This window comes from Geotrypetes seraphini, chromosome 3 (assembly GCF_902459505.1).
Source record: "Geotrypetes seraphini chromosome 3, aGeoSer1.1, whole genome shotgun sequence".
Classification (NCBI taxonomy): domain Eukaryota; kingdom Metazoa; phylum Chordata; class Amphibia; order Gymnophiona; family Dermophiidae; genus Geotrypetes; species Geotrypetes seraphini.
In genome coordinates, this window is record NC_047086.1 from 134,297,697 (window position 1) to 134,319,204 (window position 21,508).

Here is a 21,508-nt window from a genome sequence, read left to right on the forward strand (position 1 = left end):
GGTGGGCTTAGTGAATCTGACCCTAAGTGTTACTGAATATCCTCACTTAGGCAGCGGGAAGCCATGTAAGTGGACAGGAGAGGCTCCTGCCTGCTTAAATCACTTTCAATATCAGCTACAAAGAAAATAAGATGATACATTGTTATCAGATTAAGTTAATATGTTTTTGATTAGCTTTCAAAGGTAACTCTTCTTCTTCAGCTCAGAAATAAGCAAATGTTGACAAATATCAGAATATATAAATGAAACATAAAAGCATTCCAATAACTGTCTCACAGGAAGAGGAAAGGAGCAGATAAGGTAAGAATCAAGGAGAGAAGGGTAGGGGATAAGAGAGTGACAATGCAGTATAATTTTATATGATTTGTAATGCGATAGGAAACCCAGATCTTTGTTAAATTCTGTCTGGTGGGTGTCAAAATAGCTTATCATTTTGATTTCAAAGATCTTACATTTCTGAATTGTCTTAAATTTTCCTTTTAGTATTTTCACCATAAAATCACTGATACAGTGTTCTGGTTTTGCGAGTATCATATCTATGTTGTATAAATGTTTTTCAATGTTGCCTATTATGCTGTATCATTTGTATTTTGCTGACATGTATCATATTATATGAATGTTCTACTGTGAGGTTTTAATGTGTATATTTCTGTCACTATATCATATTGCTATTACTAGAAGTTAGTCTGCTTACCTGCAAATTTTAACTCTGTTCTATTCTGACATTTGGTCATTTTCTTATCATTGCCACCTTGGGTGAACCTTTTCATAAAGGCAGTTAATAAATCCTAATAAATAAACAAATAAATGAAAACTCAAGTCTAACCAGAACAAATACAGACTAGAGGTATGAACAAGTTAGGTAGATAATGTAGGTAGAGTGGACCAAGGGTCCTTATCTCCTAATATATATATACTAGTGTTTAAGCCCGTTAGATTAACGGGTGCTAGATGTCTCCTGCTTTTGAACCTGGGCAGGGGCAGAGGCAGAGCCGGGGCGGGAGGGAGTGACGGTGGGAGAGCAATTTCAAAGCTTCAGCAGCGGCGGCTCCTTGACCAATCCGCGCTTACAACGTTCCCACACTTATGGTCTGGCTGGCTCCCCCACCAAAGCCCTTCGCAGCAGCAGCCCCTCCGTCCCCGTGTCCCAAGCCTCTCCGAAGGCCGGCTCCCACGAAAATGGTACCCCTCTGTCCAAAGCCGCGGCGGAAGCCTCCCTCAAGACACATTTCAAATCTGACATATTGTAATCACAAAACAGAAAATAAAATTATTTTTCTTACCTTTTGTTGTCTGGTCATTATTCATATCATGTAGGGGTCCCAGGCTATGGTTGGCTTTTGATAACTGGCTTGCCAGGGCCCCTTCTTTCTTCTTCCCTCCCTCCATCCATCCCTGCAGCTGAAGACAGGCACCTCCCCCCAGTGGTCTGAGACAGGAGGGAGCAGTTAGGAGAGGGTCTGAGGGCAAAGAGGGGCTCAACAGCACACAACCACCTTTCCTACCCTCCCTCCATCAAGTGCTCCAGTGGTCTGAGACAGGAGGGAGCAGTTAGGAGAGGGTCTAAGGCTAAAGAGGGGCTCAACAGCGCCCAACCACCTTTCCTTCCCTCCCTCCATCAGGTGCTCCAGTGGTCTAAGACAGGAGGGAGCAGTTAGGAGAGGGTCTAAGGCTAAAGAGGGGCTCAACAGCGCCCAACCACCTTTCCTTCCTTCCCTCCATCAGGTGCAGTGAATCCACCAATGTTAAAAGGAGCCGCGTCGAAATCGGAGGCCTGCCACTGCTGTAGCACGTTCCCCTCTGCCTTGGTCCTGCCCCTTCTCTGACATATGGGACCGCGGCAGAGGGAATGTGTTACGGTGGCGGCAGGGCTCCAATTTCAAAGCAACTCCTTTTAACATAGGCGGAGATGAACTGTACCTGATGGAGGAAGGGAAGGAACGGTGGGTCAAATTTTGGCAACGGCAGGAATTGTTTTGCGGGCCAAGCACCGTGAAACTTTGTTTCTTTAGGCAGCCCCGGTTGTTTACTTGGATTCAATGTGAGCCGGGTGAGGAAGGCCGCCGCAGCCTCGCGGCTAGGTAGGGGGACAACAATGGCGCTTATGCTCAAGCCCCCGCCGCAGCTCCTCTCTCGATCCTGGTGCGGTTCGAGAGGGGAGTCGTGGCGGCGGCTTGAACATAAGCGCGATTGTTGTCCCCCTACCTAGCTGCGAGGCTGCGGCGGGGTTTCCATGGCAACCCGATCGCGGATCTCAGTGTAGGGCCGGGTCTGGCGGCGCCGTGTAGTGCGGAAGCGGGAGGCGGGACCTCAGCACAGCGCCGCCGGCCCCCAGGAGCTCGAGGCCGGCTGCGGACATGCCTGGCGTGGCATGGTGCAGGAGGAACAGTGATCGGTGGAGAGCAGGTGATGACAGTGATAGGTGGCGCGAGGTGGAGAGTAGGTGATGATGTAAAACGTGCGCATGCGCACTCGTGTTTTCGCGACGGATCAGGGAACATGTTTTTTTTAGTGCGCATGCGCGGCCTAGCATTTTATTATATTAGATATATATATATATATATATATATATATATATATATATATGTTATGAGAATCCAGCATAGAGTTACCAGATTTTCAGAAGTAGAAATCTGGACACATGGCCCCGCCCCATTCCTGCCTTGTTCTGCCTCCAGCCCTGCCCAGTTCTGCCACCAGCTCCGCCCCCCCCCCCCCCCCCAAACCCTCATCTTTCTTCTCTGACCTCTGGGCTGCGTCTGCATGGATGCATGTGACATTATCCGTGCATGCTCAGAGACCCTCCAAATGCAACCGGAGAGCGAGACTTTCCAAAACCCAGACAAATTACTGGGTTTTAGAAAGTCCATCCGGGCACCCAGACAGTCATCTGAAAAGAGGACATGTCCAGGTTTTCCCGGATGTCTGGTAACCATACTCCAATGTGTTGTACAATACAGAAGGATAAACATGTTCCATGTCCCCTCTTGCGCTATCATAAGCACATATAAGCACATAAGCATTGCCTCTGCCAAGTCAGACCATAGGTCCATCATGCCCAGCAGTCCGCTCCCGCGGCGGCCCCCCAGGTCAATGACCTGTAGTGATCTATTACTCAAGAGCATTTTGTCTTGTATAGTAACCCTCTAATTGTACCCCTGGATTCCCTTACCCTACAGGAACTCGTCCAATCCCTTTTTGAAACCCAAAACCGTACTCTGCTCAACTACCCCCTCTGGAAGCGCATTCCAGGTGTCCACCACCCTCTGGGTGAAGAAGAACTTCCTAGCATTTGTTCTGAACCTATCTCCCTTCCATTTTTTTGAGTGCCCTCTAGTTTTTGTTGCCCCCGCCAGTCTGAAGAATCTGTCTCTCTCTACCTTGACTATACCCTTCATGATCTTATAAGTTTCTATCATATCCCCTCTAAGTCTCCGCTTTTCCAGGGAAAAGAGCTCCAGCTTCTCCAGCCTCTCAGCATACGAGAGGTTTTCCATGCCCTTTATCATTTTTGTTGCTCTTCTCTGGACCCTCTCGAGTATCGCCATATCTTTCCATATTTCAATACAAAGGTTCTCTTGTAAAACTCATGCCCTTTTCATATTTCCACCTGTTTTGGGTTGTAAATTAAAAAATATCATGAGCGTATTCTTTCTTATCAAGCTGCCACTTGGGATAAGGTCTTCAAACAGTTACTATTATCCTCTGTCTCTTATTTACATTTTAGGAAACAATTAAAAACTTATTTGTTCTCCAAATTCTTGTGTAACTAGCCGCTAACTTTCAGGGTTTAAAACCAAATGCAACAGTAAGGTCTCTGATTGTGTAAGGTCTCTTTCTTCACTTGCCCATTCCTATAAGTCATTGCCTCCTTCTGTTACAGGAACTTGCTTCTTCCTGATGGGGTGCCCCCAGAAAGGCAGTGGGCTCGTTTCTATGTCAAGATTTTCCGAGCAGAGGGACTGCCCAGGATGAATACTAGCATCATGGCCAATGTGAAGAAGGCATTCATCGGAGAGAACAAAGACCTTGTGGATCCATATGTCCAAGTGCTCTTTGCAGGGCAAAAGGTATGTGAGGTTACCACAAGATTGTTATCGCATGGTTATGTCATATTTCAGCCCAGCAGTTTTTGTTGTGGGCATCTAACTCATGCACATGTACATACATTTCTAAATAAACAAACATAAGCAGCGGAATGGTTTTGGTTCAGGGCAGGGTTACCATATGGCTCGTGAAGAAGCAGAGCACAAAGAAGTGCCTGCACTATCGTTGGATATAGACAGCATTATTTTCCCCTGAAGAAGCCGTATGTGAAATGAAGATGCTCTGTAGGGATCTTTAAGATAAATGCTGTCATAAAATAGCTTTTTGCATTAAGTATAAGTGCAGACATTTATTGTTTTGGAAGTTTTTGACCTATGATTAGACTGAGTTTGGGTTATGCAGCACTGTAGAATGTGATTCATCATTACAGTCTGTCCTACTCACTGAGGTCTTTTTTCCTCCATGTTGTAAGAATTGATAAGGCAACAAAGATATCATTGGTCTGGTGTTGGTCCCACACTGTTTGTATACAGTATTTATCCAGAAAAAAAGAGGACAGATTGAGACATCCAGGTTTTATTTCCATGGAAGTAAAACACAGATGTCTCAATCAGTCCTCCTTTTTCTGGAGTCATAAGGTAACCCTAATTTGGAGGGGCCCAAAAGCTCTGCCCAAATTCCACCTCAAATCCCACCCTCATAATAATAATAATAATAATACAATTTTTTCCATTCATTCTTCATATACACACAATTTAATCTTATTAACAATATATAATGGTAACTACATCATTTTGAGATATGGTGACATTATATATGGTGCAAAATATAATAATAATAATAATAATTTATTCTTGTATACCGCCAAACCTGTAAAGTTCTAGGCGGTTCACATCCATTAATTAAGGTCCATGATAACACACGAATTTACAAAATTTTGACAGAGTTACAGGCAATGAAGCGGGGGGGGAACTCTTTGAAGAGATTAGGCAGAGGTAACGGTAATACAGAAGGAAGGGTTGTGAGGTATGATATAGCGAGAGAGAGATAAAATCGGGGGAGGGGGGGAAGAGGGAGAGCCGAAGAAGCGGGGTAGTGTGGGAAAGGGGAGAAAATAGGGGGCAAGGGGGATTAAAAGGCCTGTTCATGGAAAAGGTGCGTTTTGAGAAGTTTTCTGAAACTAAGGTAAGAGGGGGCCTCGAGTATCATTTGGGCAAGCCAAGGGTTCAGCTTGGCCGCCTGGTAAGCAAAGGTTTTGTCAAGAAATCTTTTGAAATGACATAATTTTAGGGATGGGAAGACAAACAGCTGTATTCTGCGGGATTTTTTGTTGGTGAGGTTCAGAGTGAAATGGTGATTGAGGTATCTAGGTAATAGGCCAAAAACAGTTTTGTAGCAGAAGCAGGCGAATTTGAATAGGACTCTGGATTCGAAAGGGAGCCAATGCAGTTGGTGGTAGAAAGGTGTGAAGTGGTCCCATTTGTTCAGGCCGAATATGAGGCAGACGGCAGTGTTCTGGATCAATTTTAGTCTCCTAAGGGTTTTCTTTGTGGAACTCAGATAAATGACATTGCAATAGTCTAGTACGCTCAGAACAGAGGACTGTACCAGAAGGCGGAAAGAGGAGTCGTCAAAGTATTTTTTTATGGTGCGCAGTTTCCAGAGCACCGAGAAGCATTTCTTGACAGTAAGATCGGTGTGATTTTCTAGGGATAGATGTTTGTCTAGAGTGACTCCCAGTATTTTTAATGTTTGTTCGAGGGAGAAGATCAAGCTTTTCACTTGGATTGTGGAGTCTTTGATTTTTTCATTGGGGGAGGCTAGGAAGAATTTTGTTTTGTCCGGGTTTAGTTTTAATCTGTAGGATTGCATCCAGAGTTCTATCTGATTAAGTATGCTTGTGATGTGGGCTAGTAGATCTGGGAGAAGGTGGTGAGTGGGATGACTATTGTGATGTCATCTGCGTAGATGAAGGATTTGAGTTTGAGGTTATGAAGGAGGTTACCCAGGGAGGCGAGGTAGATATTAAATAGTGTGGGGGACAGGGGGGAGCCCTGCGGCACCCCGCAGGAGTTAACCCAGCTAGATGAGGAGGAATCGTTTTTGCGAACTCTGTAGGATCTGTTTCGTAGGAATCCGTGAAACCAGCTGAAGACCTGGTCGGAGATGCCAATGTGGGTCAGGCTTTCTAGGAGAATGTTGTGATCTACTAGGTCGAACGCACTGCTCAGATCGAGTTGAAGAATCAAGGCGCTGGAGCCCAGGCTAAAGAGGGTGTGCAAGTAGTCAAATAAGGCTGCAATAATGGTTTCAGTGCTGTGGTCTGTTCGAAAACCAGATTGATTGTCACATAGTATGTTGAATTTATCCAGATATGCGGTGAGTTCAGCATTTACTATCCCTTCAGCTATTTTGGTGAATAGAGGGATGCTAGCGATAGGTCTGTAATTAGAAGAGGCGTTTGGGGGTTCTTTCGTGTTTTTTATGATTTGGGTTAACATAATATGGCCTTGCTCAGGTGGAAAGTATCCTAAGGAAAGTAGGAAGTTCACCCAGGATAACATGTTGGCTTTGAAATGGATGGGTGCAGTTTTCATGACATTTGGAGGGCAGGTGTCTAGTTTGCAGAAGGAGTTAGAATATTTGTTATAGAATTTATTGAAGGTTTCCCAGTCCAGTGTTTTGAATTGGTTCCAGTATAGATCTGCTCTGGACCCTTGGTCTGGTTTGTATATGTCGGTATAAAGAGAGCAGATGTACATTTTAAAAACTGATATATTCCAATCATTACATTACAACTAACAAATACAAATAATTCAAGAAATGGAAAATATGATACCATTTTATTGGACTAAAAACATTGTTTAATTAGTTTTCAAAAGCCCAAACCTTGCTGTTATAGTATCCTGTCCTGAACTGAGAAATGTAGCTTTGGTCTAAGAAAGTTAGTCAAACAAGTATTAAAACTAGTCCAATAAAAAGATAACACCTCATTTCCATTTTCTATTTATTAACACAGTTGCCACACTACTTATATCTTAAATGAAAATAAAATTATTTTCTCTACCTTTGCTTTTTTTCAATTTGTAGTCCCAATCTCTGTTTATTTCTTTCTCCATTTGCTCCTAATTCTCTTGCCAGGATTTCCTGTTTGTTGTTTTTTTTTTCTCCTTTTTTTCCTTTCAGCTTTCTTCAATTTATTTTCTGCCTCTACCTAGATTAAACTCTATCTTACTATTCTGTCCTCAATTTCCCTCTTTTCATTGTGTCTATCTACAGCTTGCCACCTCTTTCCCTCACCCACTTCAATATTGCAATAACTCTATCCTCTTCCCCATCCAGCATATGCCCTTTTTTATCCCTTCCTTTCATCCAGCATGTGCCTTCTTTCCATACCCCCTTCCATCCTGTGACTGAGCCCTCTTCTTTCTACTTCTAGCCAACATTCTTCCCCTTTCTCTCATACTCAATGTCATCCAGCATCTTCTCCCCCCTCTCTCTCCTACTCACTTTCATCCAGCATCTTCTCACTTCCAGCCAGCATCTTCTCCCCTCTCTCTTTCTCTCCTACTCACTTCCATCCAGCATCTTCTCCCTTCTCTCTCCTCCCCACTACCATCCACTGGTCTGCCTCTCTTCTCTCCCCATTTCCATCCAGTGCCTATCCCCTTCTCTCTTTCCATTCACCCCACTTCCATTAGCATCTGCCCCCTTCTCTCTTTCCCTCAATAGCTGGGTCTCTCTCTCTCAATCCCTCTGCAGTCAGGTCTGTTTCTCTCTCTCTTCCTCCCTTCGATCAAGTCTGTCTCTCTATTCCTGCTTGGGTCTCTCTCTCTCTGTCTCTCCTTGGATGGCTCTTTTTTGCTCTCCTTCATTGGGTCTCTATCCGCCCCTTCCTCCACAGTCAGTATCTGTGACTTCTCTCCCCTCCCCCCTTGTGGTCTGGTATATCTCTCCTTTCTTTCCTTCCATTCTCCCATATTCAGTTCTCTCCTTCTTTCTTCCACCCATGGTCCAGTATTTCACCCCCTTCGCGTTTGGGTATCTCTGCCCTCCCTCCCTCCTCCCTAGTTGGGTTTCCCTGCCTCTGCCCCCCCCCCCCAATAATCCCACCCCCCGGGTTGGGTCTCTTTCTCTCTCTTTCTTTCCTCCTCCCCCCCCCCCTCCTGTTGGATCTCTTTCTCTATAAATATTTCTCTCTCTGGATGGATTTTCTCTTTCTCTCCCTGGATGGTTGGGTCAGTCTCTCTCTCTCTCTCTCTCTTTCTTGCTCTCCTTCCCTGGTTGTGTGTGTGTGTGTGTGTGTGTGTGTGCGTGTGTGTTAGGCCTCCCTGGTTGAGAGTGTGTCTCTCCCCTTCCCTCCCTACCTCTCTTCGTGGGTTTTTCTCTCTCTCTCTCTCTCTCTCTCTCTCTTCCTCCTCCTCCTCTCTCCCCCCCCTCCCCCATGGTCAGGTATCTTTCTCCTTTCGTCCTTCCTCCTACCCCCATCTCCCCTTCCCTTTTTCCACAGTCCAGTCTCTCTCTCCTACTTCCCTCCCCCCATATCCCAGTTTCTTTCTTCTCCTTTCCTCCCCCATGGCCTCCCACTAGCACTCCTACCTACCCTGCCAGCAGTACTTTCCTTTATACACTAGCACTGCTGGTTGGTTGAGTCTCTTCTGTCTCTATGACTGTTGAGGCTAGGCGAGAACAGGAAGTTACTTCAACTTTTGGTTCCTGCGTAGCCTGCAACTACCATAAAGACAGAGAAGACTCAAGCAGCCAGCTGGTCAGCAGTGCTAGCGTATAAGGCAAAGCACTGTTGTCAGGATAGGTAGGTGTGCCAGAGTGGGGCTGCAGGGGGAGAGAAGGAGGAGAGAGATCGACCATGGGAATGCCATGAGAATGGTTCCAATTCCAGTGGCACTGCAGCGGAACAGTCCACCATGATTGCAGCATTCCCAAGGGTTTCACCAATTTTTGAGGGAGCCATGGCCCCTATGCTCCCCCCTCCCCCCTTCATACGCTTATGTCTGGGAATGCCCATCCACCTTAAAGAAAACATACTGAAAGCCTTACCCAAAATTGTCTAGGCTGGGGTAGGTAATTCAGGTCCTCATGTGCTATAAATTACCTCAGTTTTTAAGACAGCAGCACTGAATATGCATGAATTTATATTCACTACTTCCACTGTATAAATGTATCTCTTGCATGTCATTGCAGTGGCATAACCCGATATTCATTTTTGAGGGGTGGCTAGCCCAAAGTGGGTTGGGCACAAAATTTAACCTTGCTTCCCATTTTCTGCCCTCACCCTACTCTCCATGCCCCACCCACCTCTCCCTCATGACCTCCAACTCAGATTGTAAATACCTGAGCTGGCAGGGATCCCCAAGCCCCACCAGCTGAAGAGGTCCTCCTCTGGCAGCCAAAATCTCCCTCATGCTCACAGTCGGTTGTACTTTCTAGGGTCGCCACAATGCCAGCCTCTCCCCATGCATACTCATGGGGAGGTGATATGAATAATAATAACTACAACTCCAGAAGTGTAGCAGAGAATTATCACCATAGTGCAATGTTGTGTATGTCCAGTAGTGCTATTCAAATGCTGAAAATTATTGTATGTATTCCTTCATCACAGGGTAAAACGTCTGTCCAGAAAAGCAGTTATGAACCCATGTGGAATGAGCAGATTATCTTCACTGACATGTTCCCCCCTCTGTGTAAGAGAATGAAAATCCAGATTCGTGACTCAGACAAGGTGAATGATGTGGCAATCGGAACACATTTCATTGACTTGCGGAAGATCTCCAATGAAGGAGACAAAGGTAAAGAGACTGAAAAGTAAATAGAACAATATTTAAGCTCTGCAGTCAGCTTGTCTTTTAAACATCAGCCGCAGCATTTAAAGTTCTATCAGGATATTCAGTGCCTGCCAATATCTGGGTATCGACACTAAACAACATGTATTGAAGATACAGAATGCTTAGGACAGCTTTTTTCCTATACTAAGGTATTTGAATAGTTATCCTATTACTACTACTACTACTTCTACTTCTCATTTATATAGCTTTGAAAGGCGTATGCAGCTCTGTGCATTTTGACATTTATAGATGGTCCCTGCTCGGAAGAGCTTACAATCTATAGGGTTGGGGGATTCAGAACTTAGCTCTAACCAGGCTTCGCCTCACCCAGACTACCTCTACACTATTAAGATAGTGTCAGGGTGGACACCTACAGTGAGCTGAAGTGGAATTATCCAGAAAATGCTGCTGAAAATCAGTGGAGGCCCACGGTCGGCAATACTTATCTGGGAGCAAGTGCTGCTTCCCGGCTATGGGGCTTTGATGGCAAGACACGTACAGGGCAGTTCTATAAATTCAGGTCCTCAGTGTAGGCGCCCCAATGATGTGCACTGAGGTTCAAGTTCTATGCATGGCACCAAGAAAATCAGCGCCAATCAGCACAGTTACTTTGTGCGATTCTATAAAAGACCCCCCCTAGATTTAGAATCGCGCATAGCGGCCCTACGCAGCATAATGTTTAGGCGCATCCAAATAGGCCAAGGAAAGCCAGGCCTAAATGCCTGTGCCTAGTTTGTGTGCGGATCGAATGTACTCTATAACAGTGCACCTAACGTTTAGGGACACTCATGATCGTTCCCTGGCCACACATCCCTTTGAGATTCACGCACTAGAAGAGACGCACACCACTTTATAGACCACACCTATCTTCTAATTGGTGTACTAATCTTCTAATTGGTGCTAATTAGTGTCAAATATTGATTATTAATTGCCAATTATTGTTTATTTAATGCTTCTATATCACTGCTAATGACTGGGGAAGTCAATACAGAGCAGTTTATATGAACTTTGTAATGGTGTTACAATACATGAGCTTCTGTAAAGGTGTTACAATACAGAGTTTACGTTTCCTGGGATGGTTTCAATGCAGACATTATTAAACCTTAATTAACAACAATTGGCTTGTTAAACAAGTTCTGCAGGCAAATTGCCTGTGTGTATTGCACAACTTATGGGGCTATATGCATAATTTAGAGGTTAGTGCAAAGTCTATAACAGCATTTAGGCGTGTTTCTTTATAGAATCGTGCAAAAGTAATTGTGCATCCAACCAGTGGCATAGCAAGGGGGGGAGGTCCACCCCGGGTGCATGCTTCAAGGGGGTGCACAGCTGGCTGGGTCCAGAAGCTCCCGCGCTGCTGAAAACAGCACCTCAGCGCAGCTGCCGACTCTGCTCTGAAATATGTACGGAAGCCGCACTGAAGTACAGCAAGGTCCCGCGATGACTACTTCGCTGCCTCTGCTCTGGAAGAGGTAAGTGACGTCGGGAGGGGGGACAGCAGCCGCAGTCATCGTGGAACCTTGCAGCAAATCCCTGCATTTTCCGGCCCAGTCCCCTCCGATGTCACTTACCTCTTCCGGAGCAGAGGCAGCAGAAGTAGTCATCGCGGGATCTTGCTGATTTGGATGGAAAGGAGCATAGCAGGGTGGTGGAAGGAGAAAAAGGGGGTCAGGGTGGTATGGAAGGGTAGTGAAGGGTGAGAAATGGGGTCAGAGTGGTATGGATGTGTGGTAAAGGGTGAGAAATGGGGTCAGGGTGGTATGCAGCATGGTGAAGGGTGAGAAATGGGATCAGAGTGGTAAAGAATGGTGTGGAGGGTGAGAAAGGGGGTCAGGGTGGTATGGAAGCGTGGTGAAGGGAGAGAAAGGGGCAGATGCTGATGGAATTGCAGGGAAAGGGGAAAGAGACATAAGGGGGAAGGATACTGGATGGAATTGGATTGGAGGGAAAGAATGGGGGTTGATGCTGATGGAATTGGTGTGCAGGGAAAGGGGAGAAACATAAGGGGGAAGGATACTGAATGGAATTGGATTGGATGGAAAGAAAGGGGGCTGATGCTGATGGAAGTGGGGGAAAGGGAGAGGAGAGAGTGAAATGCCAGACCATGGGGGTGTGGGAGAGGGAAGGAGAGGAGAGAGATGCCAGACCATTGGAGGAGGGAAGGGAAGAAGATGGATGCCAAACCAATGGGGGTCAAGGGAGAGATGGAAGGGGGAGGCATAAAGTTTCTGGAAGGGGAATAGAAGGAGAGAAGATGCCATATAGAAGGGGCAGAGAGAGGGTAAACAGTGGATGAAAGGAAGAGAGTGACAAGAAGATGAGGAAAGCAGAAACCAGAGAAGACAAGGTAGAAAAAAATTCTATTTATTTATTTATTTTTATTTTTTGCTTTAGGGGAGATGCATTGCTGTTTCTGTGGTGTTGCATTGTATGCAGAGTCCAGCTTTTTGGTGCTTCAGTTTAATCTTTGTCTACGTATTTTTATTCTATCTCCCCATTTACAAAATTGTAGAGCGTTTTTTAGCGTTGGCATCTGAGCTGTTACCACCATGGCTACAAACCACACTGCAGTTTTGTAAAAGGGGGAGGGGTTAGTTTGTGATTACATACTAGGCAAAGGTGTTTTCTGTGTTCTGTGTGTTCGAAAAAAACATGGTTTTCTGTTAGAATTAACTGTGTAGGATTGATCTGTACTAGTCTGGCCTTGTTTAGTTTTACAATGGGTATATTGATGTTCTACTGCTCACTGCAGTATGTAAGATGCTACCTTTTTCTAGGTACACTCTTGTGTGACATATGGATTGTTTCTAAAAATCATGTTTTTCATACAGATGGGGGGGTGTAAAAAAATTATGCCCCGGGTGTCACATATGCTAGGTACGCCACTGCGTCCAACTTCAAATTTGTGTCAATTAATGTCAGTAATTGATTGTTAGCAGATAATTGTTGAGTGTTAATGGCTCATTAAATAATTTGCACACACAGCTCAGGAATGCGCCAAAATTTGGACAACCTTTATAGAATCCGGGACATAGTGTACACTCTTTAAGAAGAGGCAATAGTAACCCACAAAGATGTAATTATAAAACTGAAATGGATAAGAGAATGTAGTGGGGGTGTTTTCTGAGCCAAAAGCTTACTCTTAGATGTGACAGATTTCCATTTACCATTTTAACACAGAGATAGAGTAGTTATGTATTTTACGTTCCCATTTCTATCTTTACAATCATACCTTGAGCAAATTAACCTTTCTATATTTTGATGTATTTGTGGTGAATGTGAGGGATATGTAACTGTTGATTCTATAATGTATTGGTCTTGCAGGTTTCCTTCCCACTCTGGGCCCAGCATGGGTGAATATGTATGGCTCTACCCGTAACTACACGCTGATGGATGAGCATCAGGACCTGAATGAAGGCCTTGGTGAAGGTGTCTCTTTCCGCTCCCGATTGCTTCTGAGCCTTGCTGTGGAGATCTTAGACATCAGCTCTCCAGAAATTACTAGTTCAACAGAAGTGCAAATAGAACCAATTCCATCTGTAGCTGATGTAAGCATCACATCCCCACCGATGAGCTGAGCACAGCTAAAAAGATCTTAACTAGTTGAATCTTTAGAAGTCACGGTGGCTTACCTGCTTACCTGCGTATTGGCTTACCTGCTGGAGCAGCGTATTGCAAACTGTGTGCCCCGAGACACCGGGGAGGAGGAGAGGCACCAGTGCCAGCTAGCTGCCTACAGGATGTGCCTCTCATGGTAAGAGACACATCCTGTAGGCAGTCAGCCACTGCCAGCGCCTCTCCTCCTCCCTGGTGTCTCTGCTCCTCTCCGCTCCTCTTCTTTTTCAGCCCCTTCCTCCTCCCTCCCCCGTGGCTCAGGGCCCCTTCTGAAGGGCCTCTGCACATGCGTGGATGTCAATGTGATGACATCACACGTGTGTGACATCATCGAGGCAACGTCCGCACACATCCGGGTGCCCTCAAGCCGCGGCCACCAGTTTAGTGCGCTGCAGCTCATAATGTTTGCAAGACACTGTGCTGGAGGAATATGCAGCTCGATGTGTAGCAAGTGTCAGGACTGCAGCTTCCTGTCCTTACCACCAAACAGAGCCTCTCTCACTTCCTGGAAATTTCCAACTGCACATTTCCTTCTGTCACTGTTGCAGAATCTATGCTATAGCAGAGGAAACCTGATATGAGTTCTCCCCAAAATATGTATTTAGGGATGAATTTTATTTATTTATGTGGTTAATTTTATATCTCATCCTCCCAAAAGAGCTCAGAACGGGTAACAAGGTTGACATACTTCATACATAGACAAACAAATTATGAATTTACATATGTACGGTAACATTAAATCTACAAAGAATCAAGTTTAGCATACAATTTGGTCATACGTTATTTTCATCTTCAGTTAAAAGTGGATTACTTGCCTTTTCCAGATTCAAGCTCAAGTTTGGTACTAGGTTTCTTCTTAACTCCCTCTTTCCTCATGGGGAAATTCCACAGCACTGTACATTTCAGAATTTGTGCAGAATTCCCCTCCTGTGCTAAATTCTGCACTTAGGCCAAAGAGGCAGTGGCGATTCTATTACTGTACTCGTCATTCCCTCCCCCCTTCCTCCACAGTACATCCGCAACTGAGCCATGGGACAGTGTTTGGAATATTCTTCCTCACTCCTGGAATGTAATATGTAAAAACTGAGGAGGAAGAAAGTAACTGCATGTCAGACCAATTTTTCTCCTTCACCACTTAGGGTTACTATATTTGAAGCTAAAAAATTCTAGACACATGGCTCTGCCCAGTTCCACCCAAATACCGCCCTGTTCTGCCCCAAAATCTGCCTTGTTCCGCCTCCAGCCCCATCCCACACAACCTCATCTCTTCTTTTACGCCAAGTCTGGAGAGCCTCCGAGCATACACAGATGCATGTGACATCATCCGCACATGCTCAGTGGCCCTTCAGATATCAAGTTTCTTTTTTTTTGTAATTCTTTATTCATTTTAACACTTCCAATAAGTGAAAACAGTAAAGAAAACAGTTTGCACAATAAACAACACTTAATCTTATATGACATTAACAAAGTAATATCCCCCCCTCCCTACCCCCTATTATCAATCAAATTATCCATTAGTTCTTAGAAGTATAAGTATCATATAACAAATATATCCTGCCTATATAACAATCATTTTGAAATCATAAAAACAGTAAACATAACCTTCACCCCTTCCCAAATCTTTAAGAAAGATATTATTTCTTTCAAGTTTCAAGTTTATTATAAATTTGATTGATCGCTTGTTCAAAATTCTAAGCGATGAACACATCAGTAAAATTACAAAATTTAGGGGACAAAAAAACAAACAAAGAGCTAAACCTTACAAAACATATTGGAGACTGACTTTACAAACATATTAAAACAAGAGGAAAGGATGGGGAAAGAAATACAAATTGTTGATAGGAGAGAAGACAATTATGGTAAAAAAAAAACAATAGGAAGGGAGAGATCAGTGAACCTCAGAGAAGTTATGGAATTGGAATGAAACTTCTAGTCAAGCTTTCTTTTTTTCCCAATTCTTTATTCTTTTTTAAAATGTACAATAAGTGTAACAGTAAATACAAAATTTTATACTCCATATCACATATTAATACTCTAATAATGCCCATGTCTGAATTAAACCCCCCTCCCCCCTAATCATTCACATTTTCCAATACTTAACATTTTTATCATGGATCTCAGATTTACATACTAAATTCATTATCATCATCCTCCCCTCCCCCCTCCCGGATGTGCATTTTTAAAGGGAAAAAACAATAATTAAACATTACAATATTCAAGTTTCACGTTTAATAAAAATTTGATTAATCGCTTTATCTGGATTCAAAGCGATATACATTTTGATAAAATAACATTGTTAAAATTATTACTACAATAAATAAAACAAACTCAACTTAAGACAAATGCGACAAAATTGGAAACATAAGGAATTAAGGGGAGAATTTACATTGTATTAAAAGTCTGGAGAGACATATAGGGAAAGTACATAAGGGAGGGTAGGGTGATAGAAAAAGAGAAAAAAATGATTTCTGATTTTTTGAAAATCATGTTATAATTAATTTATAAATGCATCATTGAAAAGAAAAGTTTTCAATTTACTTTTGAATTTTTCTATATTAGTTTCTTCTCTTAAGTAACTAGGGAAAGAGTTCCAGGTTTGGGGAGCAATAACGGAGAACATAAACTGACGGCGCGTATTTATTATTTTTAAAGATGGGATAGATAATAAATGTTGTTCTGCAGATCTTAAAGTTCTTTTGGTAGTGTAAGGTATTAATAATTTGTGAATGAAAGCTGGAGTTTTAAAGAAAAGGGATTTGAAAGTAAGCAGACCAAGTTTGTATAATATTCTATGGGCAACTGGTAGCCAATGAGCTTCTTTAAGAAGGGGCGTTACATGGTCGAATTTTTTAGCTTTACAAATTAGTTTTATAGATGTGTTTTGTATCATTTGTAATCTTTTAATTTCTTTTTGTGCTGTTCCTATAAGCAACGCATTACAATAGTCAATTTTTGAAATGACAAGGGAATGAATAAGAATGTTGAGAGATTTAATACTAAGAAATTGTGACACAGAGCGGATTTGGCGGAGCCTGAAAAATGAAGACTTGATAACACTACTTATGTGTTCATGAAAAGTAAGTTTTTGATCAAATATAACGCCTAGTATTTTTATATTGTATACCTCTTGTAATGGTTGACCCTTAATGGAAATGGGGAGCTGTAAATTGAAATTCTCCTTCCAAGGGAAGAGTAATACGTTGGATTTCTTAATATTTAATGCTAGTCTATTTTCATTTAACCAGTTATGAATTTTCTCTAATTTTATATTAATTGATGCTGAGTCGGAAGGATTATTGGTATCTATGGGATGTAAGAGTTGAATGTCATCGGCATATGCAAATACATTGAAGCCTATAGATTGGCATAAGGTCAACAAAGGAGCAAGAAATATATTAAACAGAAGTGGAGATAATATGGAACCTTGAGGGACACCGTAAATTGTATTAAAAGTATCAGAGGTTGTGTTATTAAAAGAAACAGAAGAGGAACGATCAGAAAAGTAGGATTGGAACCAAGATAGGACTTGGTCTGAGATACCGATTGATTGAAGTCTGTTTAATAATAAATTATGATCGATTGTGTCAAAAGCTGCCGAAAGATCTAATGAAACTAGGAGAACTGATTGATGATGGTCTAAGTAATAATGGATAGTGGTAGTCATACCTATTAACGAGTGTTCTGTGGAATGATGTTGCCTAAAACCTGTTTGGTTGGGGCGAAGAATGTTAGTTTTTTCAATGAAATCTGAAATCTGATTGAACACGACTTTCTCAGTTATTTTAGATAAAAAAGGGAGATTAGCAATAGGTCTGTAATTTGATGGATCTTCAGCATTGATTTTGGAATTTTTAATAATTGGGTGAATGAGTGAATGTTTCCAGACGACGGGAACGATACTTTGTTTTAAACTTTCACTTTTTAGAGTATGAATAGCTGGGCCAAAAATCGTAAAGAAGCGTTTGAGTAAGAAAGGGGGAATTGAATCTAATTGGGAACCTTTGATGTTCATGGATTTTATGACAGATTCTATTTCCAGTAGATTTGGAATTTTGAAGTAGGAACATTTTGAAGAGAGTGAGCTAACCTCAATAGATGCTTGGTCATGTTTAGTAGGTGAGTTAATGGTGAATGTGGATCTGATCTTGTCGATTTTGTCAGTGAAATATGATGCAAGATCTTGAGATGTGAGATTAAGTAAGCTATCTTGGTTTTTTCGTTTGTTGGAATGCGAGATTGAATTTAATATGCGATAAAGAGTGGAAGAATTTGGAGCTTTCTGAATTAAACCTGAATAATATTTTGTTTTGGAGAAATTAATTTTAGATTTGTAGAATTTGGAATGTTCTTTAAATGATTCAGTGTTGGAGAGGGATTTATTATTTCTCCATTTGCGCTCCAAAGATCTTAACTGTTTTTTGATAAGAGTAAGTTCTGATGTGTACCAGGGATTAATAGATTTCCTAGTAGAAATAATTTTGGTTTGTTGAGGGGCTATTATATCCAGAAGTCAACTGGTATTCACTGTCCAGTGAAGGAGAGAGTCGTCCATAGAGGTGGAAGGAAAGTCTAAGAAGTCTGGTGGGAGTGCTGCCGAAATAATACTGGAGGAGAGATTGTTATAATCTCTAAAATTGATTGTTTTTTTGGAGGCTTGAGGTTTTATGTATTTTACTATATGTGATATTGATATTAAAAAATGATCTGACCAAGGAACTGATTGGCAAAAGTTAAAATGGAAATTTTCTAATTGGGAAGTTGAAGAAAATGCCATGTCAATAGTGTGTCCTAAATGATGTGTTGGTTCTGATATTAGTGGATACATATCTAATTGATCAATGTGAGTTAGAATAGTTTTGGATTGAGAGTTGTTTGGATCATCAAAGTGAATATTAAAGTCACCTAGAATTAAGGGATTTAAAGTAGAAGAGCCAAAGTCAAGAAGAAGTGATTGTAGTTGGTTTAAAGTTTCGTTATTAACAGGAGGGGGCAAATATAAGAGTATAGCATCCAGCCTAGGCTTGGTTTGAAAGGAGAATTGTAGAAATTCAATAGATGAATTAGTTGGAGAGTAGTCAATGTTTAGTAGTAAAGCTTTACGGAAAATGATAGCTAGTCCTCCACCTCGTTTAAAACGACGATGATGGAAAAAATATGCATATTCTAAAGGGCAGCTATAGGAAAGGTAAGCCTCCTCGCCTTCTGTTAACCAAGTTTCAATTAGACACAGTACGTCAAAGGAATGTTGCAGAATTAAATCTTTGATTAGATGATGTTTAGTTTTTACTGATCGGACATTGATTAATCCTATGTTAAGATGCAAACTATTAGAAATGTTTGAAGGAGAGATAAAATCAGTAGTGGTGTTCTTGGGAGAAACTAAGGGGATTTCTATACGTTCAGGTATGCGTGAATTAGAAGGTTGATTGTTTTTTTTAAGAGGTCTGTTTCCCCAAATGACTGAGAGAGGAGTGGCAGAATTATCCATATTAAATAGAGATGGGTTTAGAACTAACTGGTGAAATGTATAAGTTGGATTCAGACTGAGTATGGTTGCAAAGAAGAACCAGATCGAAAGAGTATTGAAAAAGCGAAGTGAATTAATGAACCTATATGGTAGAGTATTAAGATGGAATATATTAAGAGCGCACTGTAGTAGCGCACAAAGGAGCGCATTAAGGAGCATGACCTGCTCCTTAAGTGCGCTCCTTTGGCGCGCGCCTTTGCGGCGTGCGCCGCAAAGTGCTTGATTTTAAATAGCATGTACCAGCGAGAGGGGCGGAGTCCACAGCGTGCCGCCGCTTTGCGGCGGCGGGGGGGCCTTGAGAAGAACAATTGTGTGGTGAACCGGAAGTGAGACACTGCTTGCATTTGCAATGGAAAAAAGGTTCCCAAAGGTTAATGGTTCCCAAACCTCCTGAAATTTCTTGAAATTCCCTTTCTGTGTAGCTAACGTTCTTTCCATTTTATACATATGACATAAGGAATTCCACCAAAAACTATAATTAAGCCTTTTCCAATTGCTTGTAATTTGTTGTATAACAACACCTATCATAATAAGTAATAGTCTATTGTTCTTTGATGAAATTTGGCTTTTAGCTCTCATTGACATGCCAAATAAAACAGTATCATAGGATAATGCCACTGGATTTTCCAACAAACAATTTATTTGTCCCCAAATTGATTTCCAAAAAGCCAAAATTAATGGACAATAGAACAGTAAATGATCTAAAGTCCCTGCTTTAAGATGACAATGCCAGCATTTATTTGACTTAGAGCTATCTAACTTTTGTAAATGAACTGGGGTCCATAATGCTCTATGTAACAAAAAAAACCCCACACGTTTGTCTCATAGATGCTGACATTGTACATCTCAACCCCTAAGTTCAAATTCGTGGCCATTGAGATGCAGAAATTTGGTGCTTAATCTCAATACTCCAAATGTCCCTAAGACCAGTTTTTGGTTTCTTATTTATAAATCCAGCTATCCGTTTATACCACTCTTCGGCCTGATGTCCCAGAAAGTCTACCTGAAAACATAAGAATTCCAAACTACATTGATTATTTAAACTTTTCCATTCAGGGAACCCCACCTGAATAGCCTGCTTCAATTGCAACCATCTAAAACTTTGTGATTTATTAAGTCCAAATTTATGTTGCAACTGTGAAAATTCAAGAAGCTTACCATCAGATATAACATCATCTAAAATTCGTATTCCTGCCACCATCCAATGCTTCCAGATGACCTTAAATCTACCAATTTGAATCTTGGAGTTTAGCCATATAGTCTGATTTGTTGATTTATGTATTGGAATAGGTGTTAAATTACTAACATATCATAAGGTCTTCCACGTATCAACTAATAATCTGTTTTCTTTATATAATCTAGGCATTTTGATACTGAGAACATGGCATAATCGCAGAGGAAATATAAGTCGCCATTCCAACCACAACCAATCTGGAATATTTTCAATGGGCTCTGGGAGGACCCAATATATACCCTGGCGTAAAATATAAGATTGATGATATCTATAAAAATTGGGAAAATTTACCCCTCCCTCTGTAATTGACTTTTGTAGAGATACTAATGCAATTCTAGCAATTTTACCCAGCAAAATAAACTTTGTGAGTATACTATTTAACTTTTTATAAAAGGACCCCTGAAAAAAAATTGGTAACATACCCATTAGATAACAAATCACAGGCAGAATCATCATTTTAATAGTTTGGACTCTCCCCCACCAAGAAAGATGTAAAGCAGGGGTGTCCAACCTGCGGCCCGAGGGCCGCATGCGGCCCCGTGAAGTATTTTGTGTGGCCACGGTCGAGGGTAATGCAGTGTTTTCCTCTGCTGCCCCCAGGTGTTTATCATCTTGCCGGCTCCCTCCTCTGTCTTGCTGCAGCATTTGTGCAGCCCCAGAAACATTTTTCTCGGCCAATGCGGCCCAAGGAAGCCAAAAGGTTGGACACCCCTGATGTAAAGGATTCCATTGCTCACACATTCCTGTTACCTTGTGTAATAAAATGTTTTCATTCACTTTTATTGTTTCTTCCAATGTGTTTTTTTTATCCAAATGCCTAAATATTTTATTCCATCCTCTTTCCATAGAAAGGGGAATGTTTCAAATAAACCTTTTGTACAATGGACATTAAGTGGTAGAACTTCTGATTTACTCCAATTTATTTTGTAAACTGGAAATTTTCCAAATTTCTCATTAAGTCAAGTAAACATGGAATGGTTTTTTTTCAGGATTTCTCAAATGAAGCAGTAAATCATCTGCATAAGCAGAGACTATATTCCTGATCAGAATATGGAATACCCTGAATATTTTGCCTGTTTAATCGCTTGTATTTAAACAAGGGTTCTAATACAACAGGGATCTCAAAGTCCCTCCTTGAGGGCCGCAATCCATTCGGGTTTTCAAGATTTCTCCAATGAATATGCACATAGATCTCATGCATATTCATTGGGGAAATCCTGAAAACCCGAATGGATTGCGGCC

General features: G+C 41.9%; 1 protein-coding gene across 2 annotated transcripts in view; it reads left to right on the forward strand.

Moving 5' to 3' along the window:
* Positions 1–21,508, forward strand: part of OTOF (otoferlin) — a 432,592-nt gene that overhangs the window by 245,689 nt on the left and 165,395 nt on the right. For both annotated transcript variants that reach the window (XM_033938296.1, XM_033938297.1), the window contains 3 exons: positions 3,884–4,070; positions 9,668–9,854; positions 13,215–13,438. In XM_033938296.1, coding sequence (XP_033794187.1) covers positions 3,884–4,070; positions 9,668–9,854; positions 13,215–13,438 — 598 coding nt within the window. The remainder of the gene's footprint in view (positions 1–3,883; positions 4,071–9,667; positions 9,855–13,214; positions 13,439–21,508) is intronic.